The 17,141-nt window shown below is 55.5% G+C and overlaps 5 protein-coding genes across 5 annotated transcripts; 4 read left to right on the top strand and 1 right to left on the bottom strand.

Annotated features, from left to right (window-relative positions):
- Positions 1–64: 64 nt before the first annotated feature.
- IWZ02DRAFT_459421 (nuclear protein 96-domain-containing protein) lies at positions 65–7,702 on the top strand. Its single transcript, XM_066768078.1, has 5 exons — positions 65–672; positions 822–914; positions 1,243–5,027; positions 5,199–5,429; positions 5,475–7,702. The coding sequence occupies exons 1-5, from the start codon at positions 543–545 to the stop codon at positions 7,443–7,445; spliced, it is 6,210 nt and encodes a 2,069-aa protein (XP_066620082.1). The 5' UTR covers positions 65–542; the 3' UTR covers positions 7,446–7,702.
- A 607-nt stretch (positions 7,703–8,309) lies between these two features.
- Positions 8,310–10,014, top strand: IWZ02DRAFT_493117 (uncharacterized protein; the record flags this gene model as incomplete). The annotated part of the gene is made up of 9 exons (XM_066769905.1): positions 8,310–8,414; positions 8,487–8,617; positions 8,722–8,763; positions 9,099–9,192; positions 9,468–9,566; positions 9,621–9,669; positions 9,739–9,776; positions 9,828–9,910; positions 9,981–10,014. 9 exons carry the CDS (start codon positions 8,310–8,312, stop codon positions 10,012–10,014), a joined length of 675 nt encoding a protein of 224 aa, XP_066620081.1.
- Positions 10,015–11,143: 1,129 nt separating this feature from the next.
- On the top strand, positions 11,144–12,552 carry IWZ02DRAFT_501631 (RmlC-like cupin domain-containing protein). The gene has a single exon (XM_066770281.1). It carries the CDS (start codon positions 11,305–11,307, stop codon positions 12,481–12,483), a length of 1,179 nt encoding a protein of 392 aa, XP_066620080.1. The 5' UTR covers positions 11,144–11,304; the 3' UTR covers positions 12,484–12,552.
- Positions 12,553–14,532: 1,980 nt separating this feature from the next.
- Positions 14,533–15,513, top strand: IWZ02DRAFT_60557 (uncharacterized protein). Its single transcript, XM_066770953.1, has one exon. The coding sequence runs from the start codon at positions 14,752–14,754 to the stop codon at positions 15,373–15,375; it is 624 nt and encodes a 207-aa protein (XP_066620079.1). The 5' UTR covers positions 14,533–14,751; the 3' UTR covers positions 15,376–15,513.
- IWZ02DRAFT_60556 (uncharacterized protein) lies at positions 15,514–16,847 on the bottom strand. The gene is made up of 3 exons (XM_066770952.1): positions 16,235–16,847; positions 15,997–16,171; positions 15,514–15,917 (listed from the first exon to the last, which is right to left on the bottom strand). Exons 1-3 carry the CDS (start codon positions 16,599–16,601, stop codon positions 15,653–15,655), a joined length of 807 nt encoding a protein of 268 aa, XP_066620078.1. The 5' UTR covers positions 16,602–16,847; the 3' UTR covers positions 15,514–15,652.
- Positions 16,848–17,141: the final 294 nt, after the last annotated feature.

The raw sequence follows: 17,141 nt of genomic DNA, 5'->3' as shown, positions 1-17,141 counted from the left end.
CTGCGGTAGCCTTGTCTAGCAGACAGTATAAACTCGACGACAATGCCAACGAGCCCACGGCCAACGAGGACTCAATTTTGGGCACAAAAGACAAGCAATCATTCAATTTTCCCTCTCTTGGCTCGACGCAAGAAAGTGCCCTGCATTTGCTGTGTGAATCACGTGTGAAGTCCTCGCTGGGTGCTGTGCACGGGCCATCGTCGCCAGCCTCCGGAGCGCGAAATCCTCCGCGGCCAGAGGCCAACCTCCAGCTACCATCTCATCATCCTCCCTACCGCCCTGCGCTCTATCCCCACTCCCACCCTCGATATCGTCCCTCTATTTGTGGCGAGTCGAGCCTTGAGTATTCCTTGTCTCGGCTGCTGCGGCGCTTTTCACGCTTCACCCCGGCGCGCAGCAGTCCTTCTTCCCTTTTCTTAGCGCGTCGTCGCGACGCACGCCGCACTTTTCATACTTCAACGCCATTCGGACGTCGTCTCTCGCGCATTTTCTCGCCTCATCTACCCGAGCTCTTGCGACCGCAGCGACACAAGCCGCACGCCATGTCTTTCGGATCGGGAGGTTTCGGTTCTGGTGGTGGCTTCGGCTCCACCAACAACAACTCGGGCTCAAGCTTTGGTGGGTTTGGGGGATTTGGATCTGGCAACACGGCCAACACAAACACTGGAGGAGGTGAGTACCCTGCGCATTTGCTTTCATCCTCTACTTGTCCTCGGCCGACGCCTGTGCGAATCGACCCTGGAGCTCTCGATTTGCCTTTCGAATTGCCGCGCGACATCCAGAACAACCCGAGGTTGACTTTGGTTTCTGTCTCCATCCAGGCTTCAGCTTTGGCTCCAACAATCAACCTTCTTCTGGCGGAGGTCTCTTTGGAGCCGCAAACAACACCACCAGCAGTGGCTTCGGCAGCGGAGGTGAGTTCAACTGGCATCGCCTAGCGGCATCTACTGCGTTCCGTTCGCCTTCGCAGTCACCTTTGGCCGGCATTGTGTCGAAGTATGGTCTGGAGAGCGCGCCCCGCCTCTTCCAGGCGCGTCACAATGGCCTCGCCCAAAAGACAACGCGCAAACCCTGACACTTCTTCCAATTCTCGCTGTCGAGCTCCACAGACGCTCAGAATGGATTTCGACCCCATCGACTGGGCCTTTGCTTTAGATGGCCAACCCGCCTTTTCAGGCCCTCCGCGCGCTGCGGTAAACGATACAAATGATGATCAATCGCTGACTGCAATGGACATTACAGGTTTTGGAGGCAACAGCTCAGGCTTTGGTTCTGCCGCTAAGCCCGGTGGCTTTGGCACAACCAATGCTTCGACAACCGGTGGAAGCCTCTTTGGCAGCACTGCGACTGCGCCAGCCAGTGGAACAGGCTTTGGTGGATTTGGAAACAACACGAGCACCACGAGTGCATTCGGCGGCGCAAACACCGGAGGCGGTCTCTTCGGCCAGCAGAACAAGCCGGCCACTGGCTTTGGCTCAACGCCATCGGGAGGCGGTCTGTTCGGAGGCGGCACCGGCACCAGTACGAGCACTCCAGCATTCGGAGCTGCGGCGAGTTCGGCCTTGGGCAACACGCCCACCAACAACAACGGCACTGCCGCGACTCCTTTCTCGGCATATACTGAGAAGGATAATGCCGCGAACCAGAATGCTCACTACCAAACCATCACGTTCCAAAGCCCATACCAGGGCCTTTCTCTTGAGGAACTTAGGATGCAAGACTACGCCCAGGGTCGACGCTATGGCAATCCCAACGGGCAAGCAGGAGCCTTTGGCACAAGCACTGGCTTTGGTGGATTCGGATCATCAAACAACTCAACGACTTCTGCGTTCGGCGCCAACAACAACAACTCGGCTAGCGGTGGAATGTTCGGATCAGGCAATACTAACACGACTTCTGGCTTTGGCAGCACACCCAACAACACCTCGGGCGGCTTCGGGAGCAGTCCTGCTGGCGGCGGTCTCTTTGGCGCAAAGCCAGCTGGTGCCGGTGGTCTTTTTGGGAGTGCAGCCTCGTCTCAGCCTGCTTCTGGTGGACTCTTTGGAACCGCAGGGTCTACTCCTTCGACAGGCTTCGGTAGCAACACGGGCTCAGCGTTCGGAAGCAACACATCTTCTGGTGGCGGACTTTTCGGTGCAAACAATCAAACTCAGAACAAGCCCGCATTTGGTGGTGGATTCGGCTCCACGGGCACAGGCTCAGCTTTTGGTGGCTCTACTGGTAGTGGCTTTGGGCAGCAGAACAATACCTCGACCGGCAGCAACTTGTTTGGCGGCGCGAGCAACACAAATACGTCCTCGCCCTTTGGCGCTGCCAACAATCAGCCCGCGCAAAACACATCTAGTCCTTTTGGAGGATTCGGCCAGAACAACCAGACCCAGCCTCAAAACCAGCCTCAGGGCGGAGGGCTGTTCGGCAGCGGTTTTGGCGCGAACAACAACCAGCAGCAGCAAAACAAGCCTCTCTTTGGCGGCAGCACGACTGGCACTGGCGGCGGCCTATTTGGCGCCAACAATCAGCAGCAGAACCAGCCTGCCGCTGGTGGTCTCTTTGGGGCGAACAACAACCAGCAGCAAAACCAAGCTGGTGGTCTCTTCGGCAACAAGCCTGCCGGCACCACGGGCGGTCTCTTTGGGTCAGGGTCAGGCCCAAACACCAACACCGGATCCAACTTGTTCGGAGGCTTGGGTCAGAACCAGAACCCTGCGCAGAACCAGGGTGGCGGTCTTTTCGGAGGTGCTGCCAACAATAACCAGCAGCTGCAGCAGCAGAACAAGCCGCTGTTCGGTAGCAGCACTGGTTCCACTGGAGGAGGTCTTTTCGGCGGGAGCACTTTTGGCCAGAGCAACAACAACAATGCTCCTGGCGGTCTCGGCGGCAGTTTCTTTGGAGGAAACACGCAACAGAATCAGCCGCAGCAGTCGACTCTCGGCGGCAGCCTTTTTGGCAACTCTACTGCCCAGCAAAGCACAAACCAGGCTCCAAGTTTGACCGCGTCCCTCAAGGACAACCCATATGGCCATGACAACCTGTTTGCAAGTTTAACATCGCCAGCCCAGAGCGTTGGTCCCTTGGCTACTCCTCTGTCCAGTAGTCAGAAGAACAAGAAGAGCGCCATTCTCCCTCAGCACCGCATCAATCCTGCAGCCTCTTCACGCCTCATTACTCCGCAAAGACGCATGACCGGCCTCGGATTCTCGACATTCGGAACGCCAGGCACTGCCTTGAGCAACGGCAGTCCCAGCCTTGGTGGCAGCCTGGTGGGCGGCGGTAACTTTTCAAAGTCTTTGGCCAAGAGCTTCTCCACCAGCACCCTCCGCAACCCGATCAACACCGAAGACAGCATCCTTTCGCCGGGTGCTTTCAACCCAGCAAAGCGCCCCAGCTATGCCACTACTGGGAGCATGAAGAAGCTGAACATCAACCGGAGTCTCAATGTGCGCCCCTCCCTTTTCGGCGACGACACGAATAGCAGCCCGGCCTCGCAGAAGAAGCGCGTTAGCTTTGATGCTTCAACTACCCTGTCTAACGGACACATCGACGGCGCCAACGGCGCACTTGTCCCTACTGAGCGCGAGTCTGCCACCCCCAGTGCTGAGGAACAGGGTTTCCTAAGGTCATCCAAGAATGCCGATACCTCCAAGAACGTTTTCACCAACGGCGACAAGCCGGAGGTGGAGCAGGTCAAGGGCAACGAACTTACTCTGACCAACAAAAATGGCTCGCCTAGCTCTGCTGCTCGCGAGGTTGCCAGTGAATTGGGTCGCAAAGCAGCACGGGCTGAGCTTGTTGCTGGTGATTACTGGTCCGAGCCTCCTGTTGAACAGCTGAAGAAGATGAGCAAGCAAGAGCTCAAGTCCGTTCCCAACTTTAGAGTGGGACGTGTTGCTGTCGGTGAGATCCAGTTTGAGAAGCCTGTCGACCTCTCTGGTGTTGACTTGGATCGCCTCTTTTCTACGACTATATGTCTAAAGCCCCGCAACGCCACCGTCTATCCAACCAAGACGACCACCCCTCCTGTGGGCAAGGGTCTTAATGTTACATCTCTCATCACGCTCGAGAACTCGTGGCCTCGCGCATCAAAGGACGAGACGAGAAGCGAGCGCTTTGCCAAGCATGTCAAGCGCCTCCAGATCGTCGACGACACGGAATTCGTCGACTACAACCCCTCTACCGGTACATGGAAGTTCCGCGTGTACCACTTCACGACGTACGGTCTCGACTACGACGAGGACGACGATATCGACTCCATGCCTCTCGACCAACCTCCTGCGTTAGCCTCCCCTACCCCGGGCGCTCGCAACTCGCCGCTTGCTCCCCTGAGCACGCTTTCTCGTCTCTCAGGCGTCGACAACTCGCTCGTCAGCCCGGCCGAATCAAGCCCTGACGACACCTTTGAGTTCAAAAGAGGCAAGGCTTCTACAAGGAGCGTTCCAGGAAGTTTTGATACGGAGGCGCCGTATTACGAGGATGATCACATGGCCTACGGACAGGATGACACGATCAACAGCACTCAGTCTTTTTTAGATGAGCGCTCCGTGGGTCCCTACGAGGACGGCAGCGATATGGATGCTGCTTCTTACCGTAGTGGATCTGATTCGGAACCTGAGCAGAACATGGTGGGCTCATTTCCCGTTCCGGATCGCACCACGGAGCCGACTCCCACCAAGAACAGCGTCTTCGACGCCACGGGAATGCCCAAGTCCATCCTAAAGCAAAGCCAGCCGTTCCGCAACAGTCTCGGGACTCCGACAAAGCAACACTTTGACTTTGAAGGCGATTGGGCCGCGCAGCTTCAGCGCACGATCAGCCCCAAGAAGCAGGACCGACAGGCTCTGCGCGACAATCAGAGCAATGTGTTGAAGGTTTTCGATGACAAGGACGAAGTCACTCCCAAGGCGAGCAAGACGGCAGCCCCCTCGGAGACAATCGCCAATCACATCGATTTGATGAGCTCCTTGTTCGGAGCCAGCACTGCCCGTAAGACGGGAAGCATTGGGCCGGGACAGAAGAGAAGTGGTCTTGAGGTTTGATTTCCCTTCATTTTGCTCTTTCTTTGGGTACGGCACCGCGTCTGGCGCTTCATGGTCTCCAGTTGGCTCCGAGCTCGGATTGGAAAAGGGCCAGACGTTGCGCCCGCTCATGTAGTTAGCCTAGGACAGACTGAACAGTTTGCTAAATTTTGGATGTTTCCACAGTGGCCGTACCAAAAGACACCCAAAACCGGTGATGACCTTGGCGAAATGGATGAGCGCGACAAGGCCTTCCACGACAGCTTCAAGCCCAGATGGACCCTCGACGGCGGCTTTACGTACACCGTGCCTGGCTCCGCGCCGAGGATGGAGGGCAACTTCTTCAACAACTTTGGCAGATCGCTTGTCGGGCAGCAAAAGGATGTGCGCTTCGCCAAGTTTGCAACCCCTGAAGATGTAAGTTGCTCATATTAAGGGATGGATCAGGGCTAATTTTTGCAGATATGGTCGCCCACGATGGAAGCACAAGCTCTGCCGAACAATACCGAGATCATTGACGATCCACCTCGCGCAAAGACACTCGAGATGGAATTCCTTCCCTTGGCCGGATTGGTGGACACGGGCACTTCTGCGGGAAAATACGAGCAGCAAGTGTGGAAACTCGCCAGCATTCTCTTCGACGACATTTCCAACGCCACGTTCGATCTCCCTGCCTGCGTGAATCCTCCGGATGTCCGCGCTAGTGAGGAGCTGATCCGCACCGAGATTCTCGGCGATTTCTGGAAGGCCATTGTCCTGCCTGAAGCTGAGCGCCAGGCGCGTCTTGCAAAGTCACCGGAAGAAAGGGCCATCGCTTACCTCTCCGCCAACTGTGTCCCCGAGGCATGCGAGGCCTTGGTCGAGGGCAGAAATTTCCGTCTTGCGACTCTTGTTTCGCAAATTGGAGGCCCAAAGTCGTCTCGTGAAGCCATGGGCGCTCAAATCGAACAGTGGCGCGCACAGGCAGTCTGGTCAGAGATTTCCGCGCCGATCCGCGCCATCTACACGCTCTTGTCTGGCGAATGCGCTGTTGTCGAGGAGACTGACGGTCCCGAGATCGACAGAGCTGTCGAAATCAAGATCTCGCAGCAATTCGGCTTGGATTGGCGTCAGGCTTTTGGCCTCCGCCTTTGGTACGCAAAAGAAACTTTGACGCCTGAGAGCTCAATCTATCAGACAGTCCGGCGATTCCAAGATGAGTTGAGCACTGGAGATGAGCAGGTGCGTCCTGTGCCATGGTTTGTGCGCGAGGGCGTGGACATGGGTTGGCAAGACCCCAAGCCTCAGGAGCGTGAAGACTTGCTGTGGGGCCTTCTCAAGCTCTACAAGGCGCACAGCAGCAGAACACCATCGAGCGTCACGGGCATTTTTACTCCTGAGAATGCTACGGGCAACCCTCTCAATGCACGCCTGAGCTGGCAGCTTCTTACCCTTCTCCGCGCAAAGAACATTTTGCCTCGCGAGGTCGCCAACCCCAACTGGAAGGCTTCTGGCGACGAAGTCTTCAACAAGCTCGAAATCACCGAGATTTCAGACCATTTGAACCAGACCTTTGCGCTTCCTCTGCTCACAGCAGAGCATTGGACACATGCCGCCTGGGTTCTCATCCATCTCACAGACGACACGGTCCGCGCTGAAGCCCTGAAATCCCTTTTGTCTTTCCACGCTTCACGCATCACTGGCGCCGACGAGACAAACTCAGGATATTCTACTGCAGTCGCGTCTAATGAACCATCCGTCTTTGAGCTCCTCACCAACTCTCTCAAGATTCCTAGACCATGGATCTTCACAGCCCTCGCCCAGCACGCTCGCGCTGTCCTTCACGACCCCTACCTTGAAGTTCGATACCTTTTGCGCGCTGGCTCGCTGGTCGCGGCCCACGCTGTCCTGACTTCGACTGTGGCGCCCGCCGCCGTCATCTCCAACACAGCCGACGAACTCGACGCTTTGCGCGGCCTGCTCGCCATGTTTGTCGAGCATCCGGGGCATGGCTCTATCCCGACAGCCGACTGGAAGCGTGGCGGTCAGGTGTATGCCGACTACCTCGAGCTGTTGGAGGATAGTAACATTGCCGCCAGCAACGCCACAGCACCTTCTGCAGGACCAGGCGCAACGGCTTTCCTGGAGCGTGAACGTGCAAAGACGGTGCCTCGCTTGGCCGCGGCTCTTGCAAGTCTGGCACCTGAACTCGGAAACAAAGAGCTGGTTGAGCGTGCCGCGCTCAAGGAGATTGCGGGTCGTCTGCTCAAGGGATTTGGAGGACCGCGTTCTGCTGCTGGGGCCAAGAGCAAAGGTGTTGGTGCAGCTGCAGCATTGCAGGCACAATTGAAGGAATTGAGAGGCATGGGAGTGACGGAGGAAATTGGCCTAAGGGTCGGCCGCGCAGAGGGTCTGGGGTATTACCGTGCTGTCGTTGGGGGTGTGAGGGTATGACGGATCGAGGAGAGAAGGAATTGCTGGATAAAATTTTGCAAGATGAGATGATGGAAAAAGTCGGTTTCAAGAGCGTGTATACAGGTTGCTGGGAAGTTGTTGGATGCAGACGAAACGGGCGGGTCGTGGTGGAGGATTCTTTTGTCTTGTTTATTAATGAAAAGTAGCCACTGCAGGTATGCGATTCAGCGTACGAGCGTGCATTCGGGGATAGTCAATTACGCAAAGTCCATGACTTCAAAGCTGAAGATTCTCTTTTGGTCCAGAGCGTGCCCCCATTTCCAGGCGCTGTCAGGTCGTGGAACACCTGCAGGTTCCCGCCGATAGACTTGAATACAACAATTTCCTTTTTTCAAACCCTCTCTTCTCTCATGAGGATTTCTGCTACAGCCGCCATGTGCCTATCACTACTACCCAACTTTCTTAGGTTTCCCATGATTGGCATTGAATATCACTAGCCTATCATCATGAACGCCTTTTTCAAACGTCAGCTCCATCGAGGCTTATGTACCAGCAAAAACCGATGCTCACTAGCAAATGACCGTTCCCTCCCATCATAGTCATCCATCTCTCTCAGCTCGCAGTTGATCTGATCTGCCACGGCACCACCCCGTCTTGAGCTCAGCTGCTGTGCCGCAGCGCCGCCTCTCCGCTTTTTTCTTCTTTGGATGCAGCACCTGCCCGCCTCGTCTGTACTGTACGTCTAACGACGCCGTCATCTCCAACGACCAGCAACGCTTGAGCTACAGCATCTCAAAGTACCGGGCTCGCCTCCCGACTTATCTGGAGCATCTCAGGTCTCTCGGCCAGCCGAGCGGCGTCCTTTGTGTCACGTGAGACGCGTCCGACTCCCATACCTTCATCATGTGCAACGACTCCAGCGCGGCCGGACTGCCCTCCCATCCTGCTGCCGGCAACAATCAAATGTATCCCGGCGCAGCAACGGCCGCCGAGATCCATAATCCGGTGGTGAGCAAAAACGACCCCGGCTTAAGCGCGTGCGCCGTGGCACGAGGCTGACGCGGTGGACCGATTTGGCAGGAGGACGATGGCGATGCAGCGTATGGCGAGGATGATGCCGTCAGTGATACGACGTCGGTTGCCTCGACCATTTGGAAGCATCGGTTCGAGAATGGGAGGAGGTATCATAAGTATCGGGAGGACGCTTATTGGTGAGTTTGGAAATTGAAATAGCAGCGTCTGTCCTGGACTGAGTCCTGTTTTGTTGTGGGACTGGAGAAGTTGTGGGGTCTGATTGGTGTGCTGACATGTCCAGGGGCCCGAATGACGACGCTCAGAATGACCAGTTGGACATTGGGTGAGCTATGATTTGATCTGCGTGCTTCTTAGTCAATATACTGATTTTGAAGTCACCATATGATGAGGATTCTCCTCGATGACCGGCTGCACTTGGCGCCCTTGTCGGCAGAGCCTCAAGTGAATCTTTACCCTGTTCATTTCTGCGGCTATCTTAAGCGCTGGCTGACAGTTCTCAGAGGGTCTTGGATGTGGGTACGCTGGTTCACCAAAATTTTCTAGGTGTGAGCCAGACACTCATATGACTTTTTTGCAGGCTGCGGAACAGGAATCTGGTCCATGTGTTCATCCCTTTTCTCACTAGCTCAAGTCTCTTTATTTCTGACCTTCATGCAGTGATTTTGCCGATGAACACCCTTCTGCGGAAGTGATTGGCACAGACTTGTCGCCAATCCAGCCAGCGTTCGTTCCGCCCAACGTCAAATTCGAAGTAGACGCAATCATTTCGACCTGATCCACATCCGATGCCTATATGGCTCAGTATCCGACTGGCCAGCATTTTGCCGCGAAGCATACGAGTATGTCAAAGCCAACACGCATAAAGCCTCTGAAAGCATCCCGCTTTCAACCTCTCGCACGCGAGCGGAACTAACCGACATGTCGTGCAGGCACATTCAGCCCGGCGGCTGGATCCACCAGCTGGAGACGTCGATCCAATTCAAATCTGACGACGACAGTCTCCCGCCCAATTCGGTGCTGCTCTAGTGGTCCGACATCTTCATCGGCACGGCAGAGAAGTTCGGCAAGACCATGCGCGTCATCGACAAAATGAAGCGCTGGATCACGGACGCAGGCTTTCAGGAGGTCAGGGAGGTGCGTTTCAAGGTGCCCGTCGACCATTGGAGCTCGGATCCTTAGCTTAAGGAGCTGGGAACGTGGAACATGCTGTACTGCTATCATGGATGCGGTAAGTGTGCTGGCGTCGATTTCGAGTCTGCTGCTGAATGCCGAGTTTGCTAATGTTTGGTGCGTGCAGGGGGTTGGGCTATGTTCCTGCTGACGCATGTTCTTGGGGTAAGTGATGTTGTTTGTTCTTTTTAGACGTCTTGCTGACTTCACATTTAGTGGAAACCCGAAGAGGTGCAAGTTCTTGTCGCAAGATTCAAGCAGGCGCTCAAGGACAAGAAGACGCATGCATACTATGAGATGTAAGTGGAGAGCTTTGTTTACTGAACAACAATGTTTCGAATCTTGTTCGTCTCGCTGACAGCAAAGTAGGTCGGTGGTGTATGGAAAGAAGCCAGAGGCCTAAACAAATAGTAGACAGCATCTAAGCTTTGCATGGTTGCTTCTGGAAGATGGTTCGGAATAGACGAATGTTGATACATGTATGATCAGGTTTTCTGTTGTTCAACAGCAGATCAGCCCGTTGCCCCTCGACTTTCCTTCATGTTCCGTTTCCCGCCTCCTTTCCCGCCTTCCACAATCGTCTCCAGCTTCATCGCCAGCCTCGTATTTCACCCACTTCTACATTGATAACCAGAACATGAACGAAAAGGAGCAATTCACAAAACAGGACAAAACTACACGTGACTCGGATCTCGGAGCTCGGGCGTCCCTCGAACACGCCGAAAACGCTTTGTCCGGTCGGCGACAGATCCTCAACGGGAAACCAAACGATCGCGACTCCACAGCAGAAGCACGCATCCTGCGGCACGTCGTCACAGGCTTCCCGAATCGAAACTGCCGCAATGATTCCCCAGAAATAATCTGCACGGTTTGATTATCTGCCAGAACTTAATCCTGGATTCTGGAACAGCCCGAGCATGGCTGCTCAACAGCCGTTGAAGCTTTGCAAGGAAGCCGAAGACGGACAGAAACCGAGCGCATGGCGCTTCGTTGCCTGCTCGCAGCACAAAAGCATGTGCAGAGTCCACGATACCACCTCTCTATTTCATGTCTACCAGCGGCATCAACCGGCGGCAAAACAATCGGGTACATAGAGTACCCAGCTGCTAACGCAGTGCGGTAGGAGGCGCGCCAGGGCCTTATTCGGGCTCCATTATGCCGAGCAGGCACTTCGTAGTGTAGTCCCGGCTTTTCCCACGTCTGCTTCTGGTCACACACTTTCGCTGCCGGACGTAGTGCTGCGTTAATCTCGCCGAGCGGCAGGATCCGCAGAGTCGCACACATCACGCACACCTTTCAAGAGTTGGAACTCGGCAAGGGCATTCAAAAATGGTCACGACGACGTCGTTTTCCATCTTCGCACTCGGAAAATCCGAGTTGCACCGTGCATGATCGACACGGGGCCGTGTCTTCGTCGTCGGCTTGAGGTACACTCTTGGTACGTTGGAGATGGAAGGTCTCGGCCAGCAGTTGACAAAGGCAAGCGGCCGTTGATGCGATGTTCAGTGTGGGTCGTTGAAGACGAGTCGTCGTGGTCGTATATAATGGCTCACGTACAGCCACAAAAGGTGGCGAAGGTGTTTTGATCCAGGGAAATCATCGAGAGTTGCAAATAGACTGACGACAAGAGCAAGGGGCTGGGATTTTCTTCGTTTTCGACTCTCCTCAACGGTCCGCATTTTCAGCCTCTACAATGAAGGCCAACCTCCTCGCCGGGGCCCTTGCCTCTGTCCTTCCTCTCGCTTCTGCCGCTCCTAAATCGACGGCATTCAGTGGCTCGTCCAACGCCAATGACCTCTTTGTCTTGACTGCACCGCAAGAGCCTAAACCATATATCCTCCCCAAAATGGCAGGCCGCGCCGTCTCCGTCGGACAGCAAATCTACCGCTTCAGCGTAACGGGCAACGCATCGGCCGGCGCCTTCACGCTGATGCAAACCAACGCGCCCTCGTCGACCTCCCTCGGCGTCCTGCCGCACGTGCACAAGGAGCACTACGAAAACTTCTACTGCACCAAGGGCCGACTCCAACTGTGGGCGCAATCCAACTCGACGACCAACGCCACGCAGCAGGCACGCGTCCTCACGCAGGGCGACTACGGCGCCGTCCCGCAAGGCACGATCCACACGTTCCAAATCACGGACCCGGACACGCAACTGACGGGCGTCATCTCGCCGGGAGGCTTCGAGGAGCTCTTCATCGCCATCGGCGACGGCGCCTTCACGTCATCGACGGGCTCCGAATACGTGCCCGCGGCATCCAACTCGTCGTCGTCGTCCTCGGGCGCCGGTTCCTCGGCTTCCCTCATCTCCGCACTGCAGTCCTTCGACGTCTACTCGCAGCTAGACTTTGTCCCGCGCCGCGACCTGGTGAACGGCAGCGTGGGCGACGCGGCCGGCGCGTGGCATTCGTCTGCGAATGCGCTGGCCAAGAATACGCATGAGCCTGCGTTCGTCGCGAAGGGCTACGGCCCCAAGTACCTCTGGCGCGGCGCCGCGGGCTCCGGCCAGTACGCCATCGTCGCGCCGCTCGTCACCGAGACGCAGAGTGCTGGCAACTTCACCATGGGCACCATCACGCTGTCGCCGCGCAGCGCCAACGCGTCGGCACCGCTGAGCAAGAGCAGCTTCCCCGTCCACACGGCGCTGCAGATCGAGGAGGGTGAGATCGTGATTGAGATTGACGGCTTCGCGGGCCAGGCGCGCGCGATTCAGGGGGACGTCGTTTTTGTGCCCAGGGACATTAAGTGGAGTTGGTGGGCGACGCGGCCGTTTACTAAGGTCCTGTATGTCAGTGGTGGCACTGGCGGTGTTGAGGAGCAATTTATGCAGGAGGGCGAGAGCTGGGACTGGATCACGTACCCGATTGCTTGAAGTGATGCGGGTTGTGTGGGTGGTCAGGGGTTATCGTTCTTGTACACTTTTTGAATGATAGAGTAGATGCTTCCACCGCTGGATTTGAAAACTTTGCTTGAATTTAAGGAGACTTGCACTTGCTTATCTTGCTTTTTGCTCCACTTGCCACAGAACGATGTCCATCTTCTTCCCAGCCTGAAAAACTTATTTTCATCACCGTGCAGTGATGAACCCGTGTCACTGGCTGGCTCGCGTGCAATCACAAGAAACAACAGCAAACCAAGTCCAACCACGAGGCGAAACAAATGCAAAAGCAGTAGACATGGTATCTCAGCCGGAGCGCAGCAACAGTGCGTTGTTGAGCAGACATGGTTTCATCTCCAAAGCGCACGGCTGATTAATGTTTGGTTCAGGGATGCAGACGGCGCGATTGATACTTTCCAATCAATCGCTTTCACGTGCATCAAGAGAATTCAGACTGGCATGTGGGATTTATAACACAAGCGGGCGTTATGAGGTTCCATATACGTGGCAGTGCGCGTGATTAGTGAGGTTTCTGGCGCGAGAGAGACGCGCTTGGATACTTCAAATATGTGCCCATTTCTTGCTCTTGGCTGCACATGCTTTGGGAGACCGTGTTTATGTCGATATTTCAACGGTCTTCAAGAAGCGACATCATCCCCATCGCTGTGGCAGTGTCGCACATGTAAATGTCAAAGAAGCATTCAACTTTTGCAAAAGCAACCTAATCACGCTACACTCTCTCCTTTCCTTCTTCCTTGTCCGTATTTGAAGCGGCGCAGACTAAATTTCACAAATTATACCTCGCTGATTGCAAGATCTAGCATTCTAAAAGACGAACTTTTGCAATGATATCCATCATTGCAACACAATCATGACAAGGGATATCACAAAACAACGAAGAAAGCACCCCAAGTGACCACACCATATCACACCATCTACAGCGCGAACGCAGAACACACTCGTCACCGCCACCATAACCCCCGAAAATATGTAGTTTAGACCTCTTCAACGAAAAGCAGTAGCTCGCGATCTTGGATCTACTGCTGCAGACGCCAGCCGCCGCTGTGCAGAGAAGGATGTAGGAAAGGAAGCCGAAAGGCCAGAAGAAATACTTTGATCAGACGGCCCCTGCTCACACCAGACGGCCACTACTCGCCACCAGACGGCCCCGGCTTGGGTACATGGTCAGACGACATCACCGTCACAAGGAAATTCACGCCACGTTAATGGCGTCAAAGGATAGACTGAATTGGATTGTGATTGCATGGTGCTTCTACCTCAGAGTAGCTTCCAGTCCACCACCCACGCTTATTCAAATAACCCTTTCAAATTCAGCTACTGTCTGTCACTTGGCTGCTCCCAAACACAGACCCCTAGCTTGAACAGAGTTTCAAGTGACGCGACATGCAGCAGAATCGTTACGCAAATGACACTGCTGCTCTCGTGGTCGTCTGCGATTCCATCTCACGGGCTTGCTGTCTTTCTTCTCGTCACTGGAGCAAAGCAGCGTAACCAAACAATGATTTCAAGGCCATCAAAATTAGTCATCGGAGCCAGAGACCATGATCACTGCGGCACAAATCGAGCTGCGTTCAACCAAAACGATTCAAACAAGCGTTTGTGCATTCTCCACGACAAGAGGCCCCCCCCCAAAGATTCGACAGTACGCATTGCGCAGAGCAGAGGGGCTAGCCCAGGTCTCTGTTTCATCTCACACCAGGCATCAAGCATCAAGCAGCAATGCGAAAAGTCATCATCACAGACTGCAAGCGCGCATAGCCGCGGTAGACAGAATGGCAAATTTGACCATGACAACGACGATAAATGCGGCGTCTACTCCTTTCATTCCGTCTTTGTGTCAGCGCAGTCTCGCATCTTTTGTGGCAGCGTACTACTTGTTGCGGCGCTTGAGCAGCTGCGCAACGAAGGTAGCGAAGAGAGGTGTCGCCGTTTGGCAGACTGGAGAAGTGCGTCGGGATTTGTTGGGGTCTGGGAAGGTCCAAGGCGGAGGGAGGGAGGTCAGTGTGTGTGGGTGGAGTATGCTGACGATTGAATGAAATGGTTGACTGGAATTGATTTGGTCTGTTCATGCTCTAGCGGCTAGCTGATTGTTGCGAGTCAAGAAAGGAAAATGAGCGTGTGGGAGAAGGCTCACACGACGACATTGACGGACAGCGGGGAGGTGGGAAAGCCATTTCAGCATCCATCTGTATCAGTGAGTGAGTGCAGCAGAGCGAAGACTGCGTGTCTTGTGAGGACTCGATGTTACTGAAAATAACAACAACAACAACAACAACAACAACTATCCCCGGCCAAGCCAACCAACCCATCGTCACTTCGACCGAGCGATCTGGCCAGGGCGTACTCAATTCCGATTTCAGCACCAGAAGCAGAAGTAGAAGCAGCGCAGCCATCATCACCAACAACCCCACCATCCGTCATCCGTCAATCATGACCCATCCAATCCCTCCCTCTCTGCCCCAATCCGATCCATGCAATCATCTTCCTCCTATTCCTCCTGATCATCGCTGCTTGCACCGAACAAACACCTCCATACCTCCCTCCCCTCATGGTAGTGGCGCGGCCCCCACGCCCCTCTCTCATCCTTCAGACTGTCGTCACTCCATCCATCCAACAGATCCTTCTCCTCTTCCTTCTTTTCTCCTTTTCCCAATAAAGCAACGCTGTGCTTTGTTTAGGTTGTTGGTTAGCCCCACCCCACGCGACATGACACAGACAAACAGAAAGACAGACAAAACCACATCACGCCCTTCGCTCCGTCATTCTAGGTATACCGTTTCGTTCCCTCGGCTGGCTGGCTGGCTGGCTACCGCACGCCTGCACGCCCGTGGTGCCGCGGCTCCAGGACTTAGGTCTCAGGACTGATCGTATTCCTACGTAGCATGACGCGGAGGGTATGTAGCTGCCCGCACCGCCCCACGTGCGCTCTCGGCTTCTCGCGCCAATCAATCCTCTACTGCAATGCCACACACAGTTCTTCGTCTAGCAAAAGCAGCCAGCCGGTCCGCGCCGGTCCATCTCGTCGGTCGGACAGGCCGGCCGGGAGGCGTGATGGGCAAATGATGTCGAATCGAATCGTTGAATCATTTGACGACTAGCTGAACACAGATGGCGCAGGCGGACGGGCACGGATGCGGGCAGATCAGCGCTCGCTCGGTTGTTCACGATTCGTTCGTGGTGGTGGTGGTGGTGGTGGTGAGTACGGATTTCTCCTATGGCGACTCGTCGGTGGTTTCCAGGGCAGCGCTTTTGGATTGTGGAGACCGCTCGAGAGGGACATGGATGGCAGCGCAGAGTCAGACGGACATACGTCAGACCAGCGGACGACGTCGCCCCACACTGACACGTTCGCGGAGGGATGAACAGACGGACGTTCATACAGGGCTGCGATCCTGTGTGTGCTCATGCTGCCCTCGGTTCCTCAGCGGTTGTCCGACTTTTTTGAGCGGCGGGATGCTGTGGTGCCATTACTGGTAGGGTGGCTACCTAGCTGGACGATTCTCTCCCGATTCTTGGGTTTGCTTCCAGTAGTGGATGTTGTTGGTATGGACAGGTTTGACTATTTTTTGGTCTGGAGAGCGCCATGTCGTTGATGCGTGAGTCGTGTACATAGCAGCAAGCCGAGCCACTGTCTGTAATCGGTGTGTAGCTGCTGGTGTTGCTGGTGCTCGCAAAGACCTCACTGTTAATAGCTACAACCATCATCATCGACAACGACAAGTACCAAACCACATACCCACAGAGAGCACACAGCTCACGGTAGGAGAAACGGTCCGTGGGCCGTCAGCAGCGCCGATGCGAAGCCCAAGGGGGCTGAAGGATGAGCATCCCATCGGCCGGCATCCCAGCCCACTCTGCCTTGTGAAATTGGCAGTCGAAGGAGTGCGCTTCGTTGCGCATCGGACACGGCCGAGGACCTCTCCACGGAAGCACAAGCGAGCCAGTGACGAATGTGCGAGCGCGTCCGGCCGTTGTTGTGGGGAAGAGCGCGTGCGTGCGCGGGCGCGCGGACGGGCCTCCGCTGCGGGCAGTACCGCTGGCTTTCGGCTGTTCCTACATACGTATGTATGTGCGTGCCTATGTATTAACATGTGTTGGTTGGCGGGGGTAGTAATGGGCGGATGCACGCGAGTCGCAGGAGTGAGGGATTGCAGATTGGCCTTGGACCTGGGGGCTGAGAGGGAGGCTTGTTGGCTGACAGAGAGACCGACGGGCGGGACGGTGCCCGCAAAAGGGGTGCGTCTGTCTATCCAGCGGCGGTGGTGGCTGCGATACGTGCGCGCGTGCGTGCAAGGAGCGGCGGAGAATCCTTTCTTTGAAGAAGCGCCGCAGAGGTGGAGAGCAGAGAGGAGCCAGGGACGTCGACAGTCAGGCCTGAGGCAGAAAGAAGATGGACGGTCGATTCATCCATCACGAATGCCATCATCCACCTCGTGCCCCGTGTGGCCCCTCTGATTCCTCCACCGTCGTATACACGAGTAGCAGAGGCTGAAAAAAGGCCTCACTGCTACTCAGCTCGAGGCGGTCAAGCGGCGGATGGCGCCGCGCGCGCATCTTGCCCACAGCGGTCGGTCCTGTTGGCGATGCAACCATCCAACCTGACTCCTTGCCATCTGGCGTCTGCTGAGAAC

The sequence above is a fragment of the Phyllosticta citriasiana genome, assembly GCF_038021145.1.
Source record: "Phyllosticta citriasiana strain CBS 120426 chromosome Unknown IWZ02scaffold_12, whole genome shotgun sequence".
In the NCBI taxonomy this organism is placed as follows: Eukaryota; Fungi; Ascomycota; class Dothideomycetes; order Botryosphaeriales; family Phyllostictaceae; genus Phyllosticta; species Phyllosticta citriasiana.
Note: the sequence above shows the minus strand (reverse complement) of the source record. Positions and strands in the feature narration are given on the sequence as shown.